Source organism: Cyphellophora europaea, assembly GCF_000365145.1.
Source record: "Cyphellophora europaea CBS 101466 unplaced genomic scaffold supercont1.1, whole genome shotgun sequence".
Taxonomy (NCBI): Eukaryota; Fungi; Ascomycota; class Eurotiomycetes; order Chaetothyriales; family Cyphellophoraceae; genus Cyphellophora; species Cyphellophora europaea.
The window spans coordinates 1,219,030-1,236,075 of NW_008481797.1; the positions used below are offsets into that span (position 1 = coordinate 1,219,030).

The 17,046-nt window shown below is 55.3% G+C and overlaps 8 protein-coding genes across 8 annotated transcripts; 3 read left to right on the plus strand and 5 right to left on the minus strand.

Annotated features, from left to right (window-relative positions):
• Positions 1-278: 278 nt before the first annotated feature.
• HMPREF1541_00437 (uncharacterized protein) lies at positions 279-1,853 on the minus strand (the record flags this gene model as incomplete). The annotated part of the gene is made up of 1 exon (XM_008712743.1): positions 279-1,853. The coding sequence occupies one exon, from the start codon at positions 1,851-1,853 to the stop codon at positions 279-281; it is 1,575 nt and encodes a 524-aa protein (XP_008710965.1).
• Positions 1,854-2,365: 512 nt separating this feature from the next.
• On the plus strand, positions 2,366-3,955 carry HMPREF1541_00438 (uncharacterized protein; the record flags this gene model as incomplete). Its single annotated transcript, XM_008712744.1, has 3 exons — positions 2,366-3,455; positions 3,528-3,752; positions 3,804-3,955. The coding sequence occupies 3 exons, from the start codon at positions 2,366-2,368 to the stop codon at positions 3,953-3,955; spliced, it is 1,467 nt and encodes a 488-aa protein (XP_008710966.1).
• A 711-nt stretch (positions 3,956-4,666) lies between these two features.
• Positions 4,667-5,494, minus strand: HMPREF1541_00439 (uncharacterized protein; the record flags this gene model as incomplete). The annotated part of the gene is made up of 1 exon (XM_008712745.1): positions 4,667-5,494. One exon carries the CDS (start codon positions 5,492-5,494, stop codon positions 4,667-4,669), a length of 828 nt encoding a protein of 275 aa, XP_008710967.1.
• Positions 5,495-6,495: 1,001 nt separating this feature from the next.
• On the plus strand, positions 6,496-7,074 carry HMPREF1541_00440 (uncharacterized protein; the record flags this gene model as incomplete). The annotated part of the gene is made up of 1 exon (XM_008712746.1): positions 6,496-7,074. One exon carries the CDS (start codon positions 6,496-6,498, stop codon positions 7,072-7,074), a length of 579 nt encoding a protein of 192 aa, XP_008710968.1.
• A 58-nt stretch (positions 7,075-7,132) lies between these two features.
• Positions 7,133-8,947, minus strand: HMPREF1541_00441 (uncharacterized protein; the record flags this gene model as incomplete). Its single annotated transcript, XM_008712747.1, has 1 exon — positions 7,133-8,947. One exon carries the CDS (start codon positions 8,945-8,947, stop codon positions 7,133-7,135), a length of 1,815 nt encoding a protein of 604 aa, XP_008710969.1.
• Positions 8,948-9,763: 816 nt separating this feature from the next.
• On the minus strand, positions 9,764-10,436 carry HMPREF1541_00442 (eukaryotic translation initiation factor 5A; the record flags this gene model as incomplete). Its single annotated transcript, XM_008712748.1, has 4 exons — positions 9,764-9,834; positions 9,887-10,016; positions 10,066-10,332; positions 10,413-10,436. The coding sequence occupies 4 exons, from the start codon at positions 10,434-10,436 to the stop codon at positions 9,764-9,766; spliced, it is 492 nt and encodes a 163-aa protein (XP_008710970.1).
• Positions 10,437-10,814: 378 nt separating this feature from the next.
• HMPREF1541_00443 (uncharacterized protein) lies at positions 10,815-12,812 on the plus strand (the record flags this gene model as incomplete). The annotated part of the gene is made up of 1 exon (XM_008712749.1): positions 10,815-12,812. One exon carries the CDS (start codon positions 10,815-10,817, stop codon positions 12,810-12,812), a length of 1,998 nt encoding a protein of 665 aa, XP_008710971.1.
• Positions 12,813-13,711: 899 nt separating this feature from the next.
• Positions 13,712-16,597, minus strand: HMPREF1541_00444 (uncharacterized protein; the record flags this gene model as incomplete). The annotated part of the gene is made up of 4 exons (XM_008712750.1): positions 13,712-13,953; positions 14,011-16,367; positions 16,413-16,467; positions 16,522-16,597. 4 exons carry the CDS (start codon positions 16,595-16,597, stop codon positions 13,712-13,714), a joined length of 2,730 nt encoding a protein of 909 aa, XP_008710972.1.
• Between the last annotated feature and the right edge of the window lie 449 nt (positions 16,598-17,046).

The window sequence follows — 17,046 nt, forward strand, 5'->3', positions numbered from 1 at the left end:
GATGTGATCTCTTGGTGTTTTGGAGCGAAACCTGGCGTTGAAACAAAGTCGAGACTTACTCGACCGGCCTTGTTACTCGAAGCGGAGGAAGCATGCCACAATCAGTCTCGAAGCTGTGTGGCTACGAGGCGGCTGGTAACGCCTCTGGCCCAAATATATATCAATGGAGAACGATGACAAGTCCCATAATAATATTGACAAGCTCACAACACCTTGCATGCCTTCCTTCACCTATGAATGCCTTCCAGCGCAAAGCACATGGTCTCGCCCTTATGCAATCACAGAATATCCAGAACATTCAACGCCAGCACTAAAGCACCCGCCCAGATCCAGCCACCTAACTGTCCCACGCCCATACCCGGCGCCCCATTCCCAAACCCAAACGGCAACCCCTGGTAACCAAACGTCAGATTCTGCGGGATACTCGCATTGCGACACTGTCCACCCGCCACATCCAACCCCGTCAGATCATCCGGCACGAGGAAGAACATATACGTGCTGTTATCCAAATCCTTGAAGCCATCGGTATTGTAAGGAAACCTGTCGCCTGAGTCCGTGGCGCTGGTGTTGCGCAGCCAGATGCACTGCACCTGGCCCGGGTAGTCGGTGGCCATCTGCGGATAGTCCCTCATGACGTCCGAGTTGGAGGTGTCGGCGACGAGGATGAATTTGCGCTGCGGGAAGGTTTGGAAGACCTTGTCGAGCAGGAATTTGCGGATCGAGAGCGTGGCGCTTAGATCGCTGAAGTTGAGGGGCCGGGTGTCGAAGCTGCCGCCGGGGTAGGTGTCGTAGATGAATTTCATGTAGTTGCGTGTGACCTGTTCTGGGGTCGTGGTGAGGTAGTGGAAGTGCATGTTGGGGAGGCTCTCAGAAAGGTTGCGGTAGATGTTAGGCATGTTCATCCAGGGGGTGAAGGGACGGGCGAAGGAGTTGAGGAGGCCTTCCTTTGGCTCGTAGATTTTGGTGATGCGCAGGATATCGTCGATGTCGCTGATGATGGTGAGGCCTTCTTCGGACACGAGGTAGGATGTAGCATTGCCTGTGTCGGTGCCTTGGGCGTAGACGTTCAGGCGCTGCGGTGGGCGGTCACCGTCACCGGGCTGGAGGCCGCCAGAGCCATTCTGAAGTGGTACAAAGACGTCGAAGTCTCCTTCTGGAGTTGTCTCGTACGGTAGCCGTACCGACTGCGAGCCACCGGCAGGAGTCTCTCCACCACCGCCGCCAGACTCACCATCTCCGCCAGCCAGTGGGGCGGGCTCGAGATCCATTGTAACATTCTCATTTGCCTGTTGAACCACGTAGATAGACCTCGTTAGGTTTCGAGCCTGATCCGCTTGTGAAGGTGGCAGCTGCTCGACGCTGGTGTCGATCAAGAAGAAGTTGGCCAAGTTATCGATGGTGTCGTTTGAGATATTTGGCTGCTTATAGACATTGCCGTGGAACCTCAAGTTCCATTGGTCATTTGTCCAGTTCGCATAACCCGGGATGTTCAGTACCTGAGTAGGAGACGCTTGTAGGTCCGAACTCGATACATTGGCTGAGCTCAGTACTTGACTTCCCGTAGGTAAGTCTTGAAAGTGAGGGAAGAGTCCGTCAGACACATAGGAGGGAATTGCCGAGCCAAGTTCTGAGAATACCGAGTTCACATATCCATCGAGCTTCGACGTGATATCGTCAACAACGTTCCGCTTCTGCAGATGAGGGTCCCCTCCCAGAACAACTGGCGTGGGAGCAGGTGTAATGAGAGGAATGGCCACAGCTGGCTCAAGTGTTTTCTCGGCTGGGAAGGCGGCCGTCAGCTGCAGCGCCGCAATAATGAGCAGGAAACTCCTCCTGGTGTGGTTGCGTGCCATGTCTATCCAAGTTCTATCAATGCTGGCAGAGAAAGTTAGTATGTAACGATCGTAATGGGACTAGCGTGTTCCGAGCCTCTTCTCCGCGCTGACTCCCTGAATAATTCAGTCGAAATGCAGTTGCCTGCTAGATCCAAGCACAGCAGGGGACATTGTGATCCTCTTGTAAGTCCTGTGTACAGTACGAAGGGCCAGACCGGGGAAGCCGCGTCAGTAACGTCATTGCCTTGGCGACCGAAAGCTTGACCAACTCTTAAATGCCTTGGTTCGCAAGATCTGTAGCACGTGACCTGGCAAGGCAACGAGGCTGCCTAGTCGCAACAAGGCTGAACCAAGAAAGCGACGTCAGTAATGAACCCAGCGCATCGCAAATCAACTACTAATCTCATTTCAACGATTATTTGTATTGCGCATCGCAATACAGCATCTAACATGCGCCCCCTGGCCTGAACGAGCCTTTGTACCTCGATGACTTGTGCAGGTTAGGGAAAGTCCGCCTCGCTATCTACACCATGCCTTCGGTGCACGAAGCCTCCAACGGCGCTGCTCCTGGCTCCTCCACGAACCCTGTCATTGAGCGAGACCAGTCGCAATGGCTCTTCACAACCTCAGAACTTCTTCGAACTCCCTCAGTTCTCGATGGGATGCCAGCGGCCCAGGAACTCGCCAACCGACAGAAAGGCGTCAACTTCATTACACAAGTCGGCATCATGCTCAAGCTCCCGCAACTCACACTCGCGACGGCGTCAGTCTACCTACACCGCCTTTTCATGCGGCAGAAGATGCAAACAGAGAAGTCCCCCGGCTTGCACCATTATTCCGCCGCTGCGACAGCCCTGTTCCTCGCTACAAAGGTCGAAGAGAATTGCCGCAAGATGCGAGAATTGGTCGTTGCCTGCTGCCGAGTGGCGCAGAAACAGCCCAATTTGGTAGTCGATGAGCAAAACAAAGAGTACTGGAAATGGCGTGATACGATTCTACACAACGAGGACGTCCTGCTTGAAGCGCTCTGTTTCGACCTCCAGCTGGATCAGCCATATCGAATTCTGTTCGAATTCCTCCAATACTACGCCATACAAGACAATAAGAACTTACGAAATACGTCATGGGCCTTTCTGAACGATTCCCATGTGACGACTATGTGCCTGCTGCACTCACCCCGCACTATCGCCGGCGCAGCCCTCTACACCGGCGTTCGCCTCGCCAACATCACACTCCCTGACGATGACCGCGGTCGCCCTTGGTGGGAGCATCTAGAACTCGATGTTTTCGAAATTCAACGTGCGTGCAACCAGATGTTCGAGATCTACGAAACTGCCGACTCGACTGTGCCACGCGTCGGCACCAAAAATACCTATACAAGGGAAGATGACATGACATTTCTTGATAACACTCGATCTCCCGCACCTGGCATGTCGCCTGCTCGCAGCATGCGTAGCGTGAGCCAGTTGTCCGGTACGAAGCGTGACCGAGACGATGTTGAAGGCAGTCAGTCTGAAGAGTGGGGCGCACCGTCACGTAGTCAGCTGGTAGACCAAGCTGCTCCCTCACCAAAGCGTGCGCGTCGTGACACCCCAGAAGTCGAGCAGCCAGCACCATCGCGTGTTCCTCCCACGGCCAGTTCGCGAATTCCGCCAGGCGCGAGCGCGAACGGGGGTGGGAGTCGTGTTCCAGCCCGTGTACCCCCTGCCACCAACCCATCCTCAGCACCGCCGAGCAACGGTCCTGTAGATGACGTCCAGCAGCGTATCGACGATATCGTCAAGGCTTCTTCGCGTCACAACAGCAACACTAGCGTACCCACACTGACACGACGTCCCTCGGGTCAACAAGCCTGGCAAGGGGATGCACGGGCTCCGGAGCCAGCAAGGCCAAGGGTAGACTCGGGTGCAAACGGGGGTGGCCACGGAAATGAAGATCGCGAGCTAAGGCCTGGGGCCCATCAGGAAGGGGGGTTCGAGCGGCGGCCACCGTCTGTCGATGACGGGGCTAAGGATCGCGGCTATGATCGACAGAGGCCGAACGTCACAGAACCGCGTCCGCCACCTCCACCGCCGCCGGCAGATGAGATTGACTACGGGAGTGAGGAAGGAGAGGTCTAGGAACCCGCCGATACATGATGAATAATGATATTCCTCAAGTATGTTCTGCTAGCCTCTTTAAAAGTCATCAGTGGCGGTGCCGGTCTCTGATCGGTCCCATTGACAGGTGGGCCTCTATAGCTCTAGTAAGCTGTTGTAGCATAAAAGTGTCCGGGACTCCCGGGTGAATCCACCAGAACGGGGAGCCCAGACATTGCTCTCACCGTCTTCTCCATTCCACTCACTTCACAAGCGAAAGCGGTTTTATTCTTGCCGACGTACACGGTTCTCAGAAGCAATAGATGTAGGTACAATAGTGATGGATCGCCATTTAAGCACGGTATGGAGGAGCGTGCAGAGGCCCTCGTCCCATCGTCTTGTGCCAAGCTGTAGTGTCTGGGGTTGTAATTTGTAAGAAGACGACGAGGCGGCCAGCAGGCGTCGACAAACATGACGGGCGGCTTCCCCGAGTGTACAGCAGACCATACACTCAGAAGCCCCTGCTTGGGTCTGGAGAGCTCGCTCATCAATTCATCGAGCCTGAAGGGCCTGTTTTCAGACGTCTTCTCTAACCTGGCTTTTACCATGGGCGTGCTTCAATCGCTCCTAGTTGCCTTCTCATTGCCTCTCTCCATGCATCTCGCCCTGCCAGTTCCTCTTTCGTTCTTACAAGTGCCTCCTTCGCTACTGCAGTGCGTGGTCCTTTCGTGACCGCAACATCATGGCATCGCTTCAATAGCATGTTCGACTCCTTACTTCCGCTACCTTATTCGCTAGCGCAGCATCGATCAAGTCCTTGATAACCTCTACATCAACTGGAGAGTCCTCGAAATAGACCTGCAACCATTCTCCGATCTGCTCATTCTTCGCTGCGGCCATGATCGTGTCCTGGCTTATTTTGGTCTCATCTCGGCGTGCACGCAGAAGCAGCTTCATCATTTTCGGCCCTTCCCAGAAATTGTCTGGAACAGCTTTGATCAGTTTCTCGGTGATTATAACTTCATCTCCACGTTCCTCGAGAGAGACGCGCACCCACTTGCTCCCGGTCTCCTCATTCTTAGCAGCAGCCATGACCATGTCCTGGCTAATCCTGATATCACAACTCGCACGGAGAAGTACCCTTACCCTTATTGTTCCGGGCCCGCATGTCGAGTTCTCGATGATAGTTTGAAGAAGCTCTCCATTGACATCAACATCACCTCTGCGTTCGTCAACGAAGACCTGCATCCACTTATCCCCAAATCCTGTATTCTTAGTTGCAGATATAATCGTCTTCCTCGTAATCTCAATTTCAGCTCCACGCCTGTGGAGCAACAGCCTCATTATGTCATGCTCATACCAGTAATTCCTTTCCAGTGCTGTGACTACTCGAGTAGTGATCCTAATCTCGTCTCCACACTTGTCAAGGAGTACTTGAAAGAATTTTGATCCCGAGATGCTCGCCGCTGCAATAAGGAAACCCTTGGTGATTTCAACATCGCTTCTTCTCACGTCGAAGAGCAGTTTCCATGTCTCAGCGGCAGCCCAACCGGTCCTGGCTGCGGCCAACAGCCTGAACATCTGTGAAGGCGTTAGCGAGGCTTTCAAACTGCAGCTGCAGCTCGAGCTCTTCTTGTTCCCACAGAACACCGTGTCGCGATTGCATTACTGTCATTCGGCTTTGGCAACCACAAAAGTCTGTGTCGATCCCATGGAAGCGGTGAGCCTTCAGAAGGGTTTTGAAGGCCCAGCATCCGCCACAACGCATCAGCGAAAGCTTCCACTGACAGCACGCATGCCATTAGCTCTTGTTCTCGCATCGACAACGCTGCAGCTTCACTCTACCAATTGGCTTCCGCATCCTTGGAGTAATGTCAGGATCTGTTTCATGCTGCCGTCGAAACCAGGCGGCTTGATTTCTACAGATCGGCTCGATCTCTCTAAACCTGTACTTTGCGAGAGTTTTCCAGACTCGTCAAATCGGACCAGTCCCGGCGGATCGCAGCGAGGAGCCCGAATCGTTTTGCTAGAGCTGGGTATCACCCTCTTGGAACTCTGGGAACTTTGCATCATTGAAGAGTACGCACAAAACGTCAACACTGCTGCCTGGAGTGATTGTTACAGCAGACTGTCGCTAGCGCATCGATGGCTGGACGATGCCGAGGATCGAGTACTACCTCTGTACCACGACGTTGCTGCACGCTGTATTCACTGCCACTTTGAGAACGCATCAGTGAACCCCAAGTGGGCCGACTTGCAAGATGGGCTGGTAAAGGCGGTGATCGAGCCATTGTAGAGCATACAAAAATGACAGGCATGCTCTTCCGGATCTGTGTGCATTTGTTAGGCAAGCCATAGATAGCAAACGCGTTGCAAGCGAGTTCAGTACCTGGTACCTTTAGGTAGCTAAGACGCGTCGCGCCAGGTAAAGGAGAGCGCCATCCGAGGTACGTTTCTGACGTCAGAACCTGGGGTCCAAAGTCCGAACTGCCCAACATCAACATCTCTACGCAGCCACTATCCCACATGAGAGCTTGAATTAAATACAGGTTCTGCTACTGATCTGATAGATTGCCCAAGTGATGTCTTCGAAACGGCTAATCCAGACGCTCTCGCGCGCCGCGGCCGCGCAAACAGCACCCTTCCTTCGGTCCCCAGCTTCTTCATTGGCAAGCAGATGCAAAACCTCACCCATCGCCATACGGAGCACATTGCCGCGGACTATTCGATACCTGAGCAGCAGCTCCTACCTCCGAAAAGAAGCCCCGGCTGTTGAGTCCGAACTCAAGCCCAGCACGCTCTACAATTTCGCCGACATGCAAGAATTCTCCTCCGCCCCGGAGCCGAAGCGCATCATCATCGATGTGCGCGAGCCCGGAGAACTACTCGAGACCGGCACCATACCCACCTCGAAAAACATCCCCGTCACAACCTCTCCAGACGCCTTTTTCCTCTCCCCCGAGGAGTTCGAGGATAAGTTTGGTTTTGAGCGCCCAGGGAAGGATGATGAAGTCGTCTTCTTCTGCAAAGCCGGTGTGCGGAGCAAGGCGGCGGCGAGGCTGGCTCAACAGGCTGCGTTTGGTGGTCAGACGGGCGAGTACCCTGGTAGCTGGAAAGACTGGGTAGAGAGTGGAGGCCAGGTTGAGAAATGGAAGGGTTGAAATGCATTCAAAGCTCGCTGGAACGCTATCAGAGTGTGTTATACAGGGTATATCATGGTCATGCAACATCCTCTTGCAATGCCTCCTCATTGAGGTCGACATTCAAGACGGGACTCTCGCCGAAGACTTGCTCTCGCTTCTGCTCCCTCCGCCATCCGTCAATGATGGTCTCGACTTTGTTGACGGCTCTCAGCAGGCCTCTAATGTCCAGACATGCGGTGTCCGCGGCCTCTTGATGGAATGTCTTCGCCACACCCTGCAGATCGCCCACCGCCAGGAAGACCTGGTATGCCATCCCTGGCCGGAGTATCTTGCGCTGGGTCTCATCCTGCCCTGCCTGCAGCTCTTGCTCCTGCTCGTCCGTGACGACCTTCCGCCTCTTCAAGTCCCCCAGCATCATCTTCACCCTTTCTTCTCTGAGACCCTTCACCCGGGCCTCCCTCCTCCTAGTCTGCTCCACTTTATCGTCAGTGTGCAGCTGCGTCGTCGGGAACATTGCCAGAATCTCACTCTGCACACCTACCGCATCTGCTTCCACCTTCTCGCTCATCCACATCCCCTGATACCAGTCCATGTACGCATCCAACTCCTCCCCGCCCATCCCCATCACATCCACATCCTTGATCTCCATCTCCTTTCCAGGCACCAACGCCTGCTCCCTACCCTGCTCAACAGTGACATCAAACCACTCCTTCGCCTCAAGCCACTTGCGCCAGTCCAACACCACCAGACTCTGCTCCGTCGCCGACCGCGCATATCGCTTCACGCTGGCAGCATCGAACGGAAACAGCAGCTTCACCGCCACGACTAGCAGCGCCATGAGCTGCGCCTCAGGGTAGCTGGTAGCGCTTCGTCTCCCGCCCCTACTGCTCTGGTACGCGAAGCTGAAGCCACAGATGTCGTTCAACCGCTTCACCATGCCGTACACCTGCATGGGGAGTGCCAGCGCTTCGATCCACTCGAGCAGCAGTGGTGGCCAGTTGAGTGGCGGAAGCGCCAGCCCAAAGCGTGTAATGTAATGTCTGGCGTTGCGGTGCATGGCAAGCTGTAGCTCGTCTGGCCGCAAAATAGTGTAAGTGTCGAGCGAGAGGTGGTATTCTGGCGGCAGACGATCTCTAAGCACCGGTGCGACATGTCGGATGGCGCGAACATACGGCACCGTCTCCGTTTGCAGCCAGCCGAGGAGCGTATTGAGACTCAAGGGCCGCCGCAAGAGCAGCAGGGCCAGGTAATTGACAGCGACCGTATCAATGAGCTTTGGTGCCGAGCGCAGGTACCGAGGCTTCTGCTGGTTCTCTGTCGGATCCTGCTGCTCCGTATCTGTGTCCACAGACACCTCCGCCTCCGTAGCGTCCGTATCCTCAAGTTCCATGCCGGCCTTTGCATCCCACTGTTCCGCCAACTCACCCAGCCTCATCGCCCAAAGCCCTCGCACGATACTCCAGAACTCATCCCCAGCTGACTTCGTCTTTCCGCCCTCTACATCCACAGACGCTCCGTCCTCGCCTTCCTCCAGAAACCCCAAACCCCTCCCCACCCCCCACCCAACCCCCCAACAAACACCCCCCATCCCCTTCGCCCACTCCTCCGCCGCCTTCCTCCCCCTCAAAACCCTCCCAGCACCAGCAGCAGCCTTCCCCTTCTTCGCGTCTTTGACCGTGTCCCGATGCAGCTTGCCCCCTCTCTTATTCCAGTCGTTTTCATCCTCCCCCTCCGCCAACCCGCGGCGCTGCTCGTGACCATTGGTGCAGAACGTTAGCCCGGCGTCGATCTGAAAGTCGGTAGAGCCGCATTGCTCGCAGGGGAGGATATGGCGGCCCGGGGTGGGGGCGTTGTTGAGGTATGAGGAGGGAGGAGGGGAGGGGGTTCTCATTATTGTGAGTGGGAAGCAGGATTTGTGTTGCTCTTAGGAGTGCTTGTTTTTTCAGTTGCTCGGCAAAGTGAGGTTCGGATTGCATGGATTCTGATTTGGAATCCGGAAACTAGAAGCGATACTTGTGTTTGTTGCGTGAAAGGCTCAGTCTGGAGTTGAGGGGAGAGTCTTTGCGGGGCGCAGAGAGGACTTGGTTTGAATTCAGTGTTGGCATGTTGCGCTGGCAAGATGTAACCATGAAAGGGTGTGCTGAGGGTAATGCTCGAAAATGGGAATACGGCAGGTCGAGATTCACCGAGCAAGGCGAGTGAAGCGTTAGGTAGAAATCATTGATTGCGAGGCAAAACGAGGCAACCAGACTAGCATATGCCAAGACTCTATGGGTCTGGACTGAGTCGTATGTCCAGCGCTGTGCAGAGGTGCTTAGCAGACCGTTGACCAATCTACGGGTTGTGGCTATCTATGAAAAGGCTGCGGCAAATGTGTGGTATTGGTATGGCGGATATCCGGCCCCATTGTAGAGGGCAGGGCTATCTACCAAAATGCAAAAGGTCAAGAAATTCCCACAATGCCGTTTGATCTTGCATGAAGCGCCCTGAACGGGCGACATTGCGTTGTCGCATTCGTTTACTCCATTCCGTACCATGGAGCATCTAGAAAACCGGTCTGCAAAAGCCCGCTAGAACGCGCTGGGGCCACTTTTGGGGTTAGATTCGAGGAAAAAGCACCGAAAAATCGTTGCAGCTTGCTGTGTGTATCGTAAACCTCGTATCGTGATTGATTCGTGAGCAGCCGGACGAGTGGCGGGCGAGTGACTTAGGAGCCCTTGGGAGCCTCCTTGGCGTCCATGGCGAGCTCTTCACCCATGGCGGCCATGACAATGACATCTTCGAGATTGTGAGTGTGGGAACCATACGCAACGACTGCGATTGTACTTACTGACGTCCTTGCCATCATCGACCATCTTCTTAATTCTATCACCAAGATCGCCATCGGGGAGCTTGACATCGTCCTTGGTGTTGCCGGAGTCATCCATGAGGGAAAGGAAATCATCATCGGTGATATCGAGCTAGACGCAGTTGAGTACACATGCAGTATTGTTCAGAGAGCGCACTCACGAGCTGGAATTCGCGACGGCTGACGTTGGGGACATCCATGTTGTGGGTGGAGGGAGAAAGATCTTCCAACTTCTTGCCGGTGAAGATGTCGATGGCGACCAAGTGGACTTTGGCGTGGCCGTGCTTGCCAGTCTTGGAGGTGGACATTTCGACGATCTTGCAGGGACGACCCTTGATGACGACGTGGCCGTTCTTCCTCAAGGCAGAGCACTGCATGGGAAAGGTGGCCGAGGCACCGGCATCAGCCGACTCGAAGGTATGCTCATGCTATGGCACAGCAGTCAGCGCATGCTCTGTAGCAGTAGGCGTCTGCGATAGGCGCCCACGGTTGGAGATTCCTGACTTACCTGCGCATCATTGTTCTCCGCCATGGTGATGAGTTTGAGCGGGGTAAAAGATAAGTGTGAAAGATAGATGAGATGAAGAGCTGTTGTAGGCGAGTACCAGGAATGTCGAGACTGCGACACTAAACCTGGGAAACAATGGAAGGGGGAGTTGGGACTGAAAATCTAGAAGCCAAAGAGGAGAAGGCGAACAGGTTCATTCAGAATCTTGTGCAGCCCACCACTGTGCGGGGCATCGGCGGCCAGTGACCTGTGCTGTGTTAAGCAGAGACTAAACCCGGAACGGTCATGGGACTTGGCATGCCAAGCATCAGCATGCCGCGCCTGCGAGTGGACAGCATGTGAGCACCGTGTCGACAGTTTGTCGGCTACCTAGTGCTGTCCATGACTTGAAACTGGTAGAGAATGTGGCTGGACCGATTCTCTGGCCAGTCCACACCTGCTGGCGGAACCACCCCCAATCGTTATCCTTCACCTGCACCCAGGCGGACATCCCATCTTGCGCCTGCTACACGGCCCCGTCCCGGGCTTAGTCCAAGTCGGTCCAATGTCTCTCTAGACTTGAGCACAAACACCTCATCTGTGTCCCTGAGCTCTCCAACCAAAGCTGTCAATGGATCTGCTCTGAGATATGAACAGAAGCCGCCTCCGAACGTGCGAGATCCCACTCTGGTTCTTCGGGATATCCTTAAGCTCGGTAGCGAGGACGATTTGAACAGGACGCAGAGAGGGCTCGATAGAGCGGACATCGATGAAGAGAAGGAGAACATTGACTTTGGCGGCTTGAGCCTGCAGGCATTTGTGGATCAGGAGCTTCCCCAGAAGCCTCCTTCTTCCACACCATCGACACGCGCAAAAGACAAGCGGCAAGTGTTCGAGGATTTCCATAAATCGATCTCAGAATCCGACGACGTGCTAAATAATGTCGAATCCAACCTTGTCACCTTTCAAGCCGAGCTTGGTCAGGTCTCAGCAGAGATTGAGAATCTACAGGAGCGGTCGGTTCAGCTCAATGCACGTCTCGAGAACCGGAGGCAGGTCGAAAAGCTACTCGGTCCTGCTGTCGAGGACGTTAGCATCTCACCCACCACCGTCCGAGCCGTAGCAGAAGGGCCGATCGATGACACCTTTATGAAAGCCTTGGCTGAGGTTGAGGCCCGTTCTAAAATTCTCGAGCGGAAGAAAAGCGAGCAGGGCCCGGTGAAGGCTCTTGAGGACGTGAAACCTCTTCTCGAAGATCTCAAGGCCAAGGCTGTAGAACGTATACGGGACTATGTTGTCGCGCAAATCAAGGCAATCCGTTCTCCAAACGTCAATGCTCAGTTGATCCAGCATCAGAGCTTTATTCGACATAAAGAGCTCTTCCCTTTCCTCGCTCGCAATCATCCTATTCTTTTTGAAGAGATCGGCCAAGCTTACATCAACACGGTGAAGTGGTACTATAGCAGTAATTTTGGTCGATATCAGCAAGCGCTCCAGAAACTGCCCTTGCACACGATTGACCAGAATGATCTGATCGGCGTCGAGCCCTCTGCGCCAAAGCGGTCGATGCTGGGTGCCGGCAAAACCTCACAGCAACAGCATGACAACTTTAGCATAGGCAAACGAGCAGAGGTAATTAAATCTAAGAACGACTCTGTCATCCCATCATATCTTGCGGAAGATAGCAAGACCGCGCACTACTTGGAGGTACCGTTTCGACACTTCAATCAAGCCTTGGTCGACAACGTCACGGCAGAGTATGCTGTAGCATCGGAGATGTTCTCTACAGCATCATATCAACAAGTAACGAGAAAGGTTGAGGAGACCTTCCAGCCTACGTTCGCTCTCGGCCACAGCCTCACCAAAAGTCTGATCGAGACCACTACTGACTGTCTGGGTATTCTCATCTGTGTTCGTCTCAACCAACATTTTGCGTTCGAGCTGCAGAAGAGAAAAGTGCCGGGAGCCGACTCGTACATCAATTATACTAATATCTTGCTATGGCCTCGTTTCCAGCAGGCAATGGATCAACACTGCGAATCGCTAAAGAAAGTGCCCACGTCTGGCAACCGTGGCGCGGCCGCTGCCTTCAGTCTAGTCGGGGGCGATGCTAGTAAAGCGTCGGTCGCACCTCATGCCATCACGCAGCGATTTGGCCAGTTTTTGCACGGCATTCTATCTCTCAGTAGAGATGCAGGGGACGACGAGCCATTGTCGAACAGCCTCGGCCGTTTACGCACGGAATATCAGTCGTTGATGGCGAAGCTCTCTAAAGGTGCCGGTGACACAAGCAAGCGCCCTCGCTTCCTTTTCAACAACTACAGTCTGGTCATGACGATCATCAGTGATGCACAGGGCAGGCTCGCTGAAGAGCAAAAGGAGTATTTTGGCAATCTACTGGCAGAAACTAAGGCGAAGTGAAAGGTTATCCTGGGTTTCAGACCATGGGCCGGCTTACTACACTAAGATCAATAGAAGGCAGCGTGCAGACGACCATCAGTCCTCCAGATTGTCTTGCATAGCTTCAATGGCAGCTGTTTCGGCCATTTTGTCGATAAAAGTCACCTCACAATCCAGGGTCAGCCAGCGCACATCGTCTGTATATGTATATCTCAGCACAAACCTCTGAATACCTTCTTTAGGTGCACTGCCAGATTCAGAGGCTCTGGACTCCTCGTTGACAGCTTGCAGCGAGACCAGAATGCTGCAATCAATCTGGTGACCACGAAAGAGCCGCAAATCGCCTCACGAGGAGGCAACAGCCTCCAACCCAACGGTCTCCTTGCCAACCAATCGCCACACCTCGGATGTCGCGAATCTCACAGAGCAATGCTCTACTCTCAGCCGATACCACCCACGCTACACGGTGTCAAGTATACCACGAACCGTACGAGCATGAAGACGGCGCAGACAATCGAAGCCGTTGAGCACCACGGTCTTACGGAGAAGGAATATGTTCAGGCGAATCTTTCTAGCAGTACGTAACGAACATTGTATGAACCCGGAGGGAAAATGTCTTGAAGATGTGAATATTTTGGACAGAAGTTATGAGCCATCCGCATAGTATACGTGTAAACAGTCTCAGCTGTTTTCGTGACTTTGCCTCCTCCACCTGGACGCCTTGGGCCTGATCTGCAGCCTGACTATCGTTCCTACCCAAGCGACCAATCTAGCATGTTCGGTCCCGTCGGGTGCATAATCCAAAACCCCATCCCGCAATGACAGTGGTACCCCCCTAGGATCGTCCCACAGATTCCACAGACTCCGAGCACCCACCACCTCGCCCTCCCCGCCGCATGCCTGCCTATCTACAGTACCCCTCACAGCCCAGCATCCACATTCATCAAATCATCGCTCATGATATGCAGCACCTGCGTGAACGTGCGCAGCTTCCTGCCACTAATGCCATCCATCAGATTCGCAAAGTCCAACAAGACCCTGCGCGCGCTCTCATAGCCGCCCTGGTGCGGCACGCCATTCAACGCCACGGTGCCACCATAGCGCACGAAATGCGCCACGGGGCTCGGATCCGCTCCGCCCGTGGTGCCGCCGTCGTGATTGCCTTGCGCCGCGCCGCCCCCGGCCGTCGAGTGCTGCCACCCTTCTCCCCCACCACCACTGCCCAAAGAGTCATCGGTGAAGCCCAACTCGCCCAGCTCGGCCCAGTCGATGTCGACGTCGGCGAGCTCAACGGTGGTGCGATTCGCGTGGTTGCTGGCCTGGGGTACCATGAAGAGGTAGAGGCCCAGGACGAGGGCGCCGCCGAAGACGGCGACGACGCTGCCGACGCTGACGTGGTCGCTGACGCGGCGGCGCTCCATGAGGCGATGCGTCTGCGCGGCGTGCACGACGGCACGGCGGGCGCTGGGCGTCTGCGTCCACGCGCTGATGCTCTCGAGGGCGCCGGTTGCGGGGCCTGCGCCGTGGCGGCCGGCCGCGAGTTCGAACATGCGGAAGTCGGCGAGGAGGGAGTTGCACAGAGCGTGCCAGAGGACGAGGGTGTTGGTGTCGTGATGAGGTGGGGGCGCGGTGGGACCGCAGAGCGCGCTGGCGCCGAGCACAGCGGGGATGAGGGAGCGGGCTTTGAGGTCCGAGGCGTAGAGTTGCCAGGGAATCAAGCTGCCGAGGGAGAGGGGGTCGGCGGGCATGAGGCGGTGGTAGGTTTCTTGGCTTTGGATTTGGAGGAGGGCGAGGAGCGTGGAGGAGCCGAGGAAACCGAGGGGCGAGGATGGCGGAGTGGGGTTGGCGTGCAGGTCGGAGATTTGGAAGGTCGGTGCTGTGGTGAGCTTGCCACCGCGGATGAGGGACTGGAATTGCGTGGCGGACTTGGCTTGGAAGAGGGGTTCGGCACAAGGCGCGTAGAGCTTGACCGCCTCGGAGCGCACAATGGGGGCCCGGAAGAGGAGCGCACCGTACCAGGAGTCGAGGGCGAGGGTGCTGAGGATCAGGCGTTTCGTGGATTCAATGCGTGACCACGCTTTCCAGTGGTGTTCGGAGTCGTGGAGGTCGGAGATGAGGGCATTTAGGTCGCCACCGTCACAGGCGGAGAAGAGGCCATTTTGCTGCATCAAGGCCAGCGTGCTGACGTAGAGCATTTGCGATTGTGCGATGGTGTCTTTGTCGCCGGTCATGGCCGCGAGGTGTAATGTTAGGAGCGCGGTTGCCAGGTACGTGAGCTGCTGCGGCGATGTGGCGGTGCCGGAGGTGCAGGCGGCAAGGTCGGCGCTGACTCGTTGCAGGAATGAAGGAAACATGCGGGAAACGAAGCGGGTGGCGCCTGTGGTTCCGAGGATGCTTAGGCCGATAAGGCAAATGACGAACAGGAGGGGTGAGGGTGTGTTGTTGACGGAGAAGGTGGGAACGTGGATGAATGGCACAGTCGGATGGAAGTGGCGGAAGAAGAGACCCATGGCGATGTCGAGGATTTCGGCGGGTGGGAAAATGCTGGAGTCGTTGTTCATCATGGGTTCGAAGGGTGTGATGGACTGAATCCGCGGAGAGTGGAGGGCTGATGGCGCTGGTGTACGAAAGGCATCGCGCAGGCGATACCTACAGTCAGCATCGAGACCCCAATTCGAGCCGGCTTTAGGATGTGGCGGGCTCTCCGAGCTGTCTGAGAAGAGGTTGTCGACTTGATGCCCAATGATGTCGCGCCACAGATTTGGCATCATGCGGTGTAATCGATGAGGTCGTGACGCCCAGCATTTCTGGACTCGTGAGAAACGTTCCCGCGGCACCTTATTGATGTTCTTTGTTCGTTCCTGGCTGATTTGCTGCCCGTCCGGTCCGACTTTTGGCTCCGGGAGCGAGAAGTTTGGCGTCGCGCCGGTGCCGTAGGTTTGCAGAAAATCTGGTGATTGATCGAGATCTCCCAACGAAGGGAACAACCACATTTGGAAAGGATCGTGAAAGTCTCCCTGGCCCATGTTGCCTTGCGGCAGCCAGTCCAGGGCATTCGTGCCATAGCTGTTAGGAGGTAGATCAGATTGGGGCGTCTGCGCAGGTTGATGTGATCCGGACATGCTGGTGTCGAACGTTGACGCGTCAGCACTTCTCTGAGACGGCGACTGTCGATGAGGATTCGCCGGATTGTTCATCTGACTGACCGGCGAGTGTGAGACCCAGTCGGCGGGGATAGAAATGTGATCCTGTCGGTGCTGGTTCTGGCGAGGATCGATGTAGGAGCTAGGCATGTCCATCGAGCCATGCCGGGCGCGAGCGGCAGGGAGGCCGTTCTCTTGCGGGCCAAGATAGTTGCTTGGTGATAGTATCTGCATCAGGGGTATTCCCGAGTTTGGCTGGTGGTTGTTGTCGTTTGTGGGTTGGTCGAGAGATTTTGATTGAGGTTGCTGGTTTGGCTGGGCGGGAACGGGCGCGACACCTTCAGAAATAGTGCTCCTTCTCTCCGCAGGTTTCTGTTGATCGTCGCCCTCAGTCTTCTGAGTGTGGCATTTCATATGTCGGAACAGAACATCACTACTATGTCAGCTTCACGGCTTTTCTTGGCTGTAGGTGTCATACCTGCGAGAGAAGGCCTTGTCGCACACCGAACAGCGGTATGGACGTTCACGAGTGTCTATCATATCCGTAAGCCGTATCCAACCAGAAGCGGTGGGTAAGAGCCACTTACGTGATCGTTCATGGCGCTTGAAGTGCTCCGTCTTGGTGAAACGACGCCCACAGACGGTGCACTGTCTGAGGACCATGTTGATGGTGGGGCTGACGTCGAGAGGATAGCGATGGTCGTTAGATGAAGATACCACAGAACAGGTGCATTGCGGAAAACAAAACGCTGGTCCAGACAAGATACAGGGAGCTAGCGTGAATCTGTCGAGCCGGGGTCTCAGAGCTGCGGATGAACCCTGCAGACGTGCTCGTGACTAGGTAGAGTAGGTATGCGTACTGTGTGCCTCGGAAAAAAGCCAATGTGGAGCAGCAGTGTTTGCCGATCTCCGGTCCAGATGATGAATGTTGGGCGTCAGGGAAGACAATGACCATTGGGGATGGCAGCGAGTACGACAAATTAGGTCGAATCGGACACGACTTGGATGGAATTACCTGTTCGCTGCATGAGGACGGCAAGAGACGAAGAGGGGGGACGAGGCACAAGGCTGGGCCAGGCTCTGGTAGCTCGGGCAGAGCCTTGGCGCCGGCA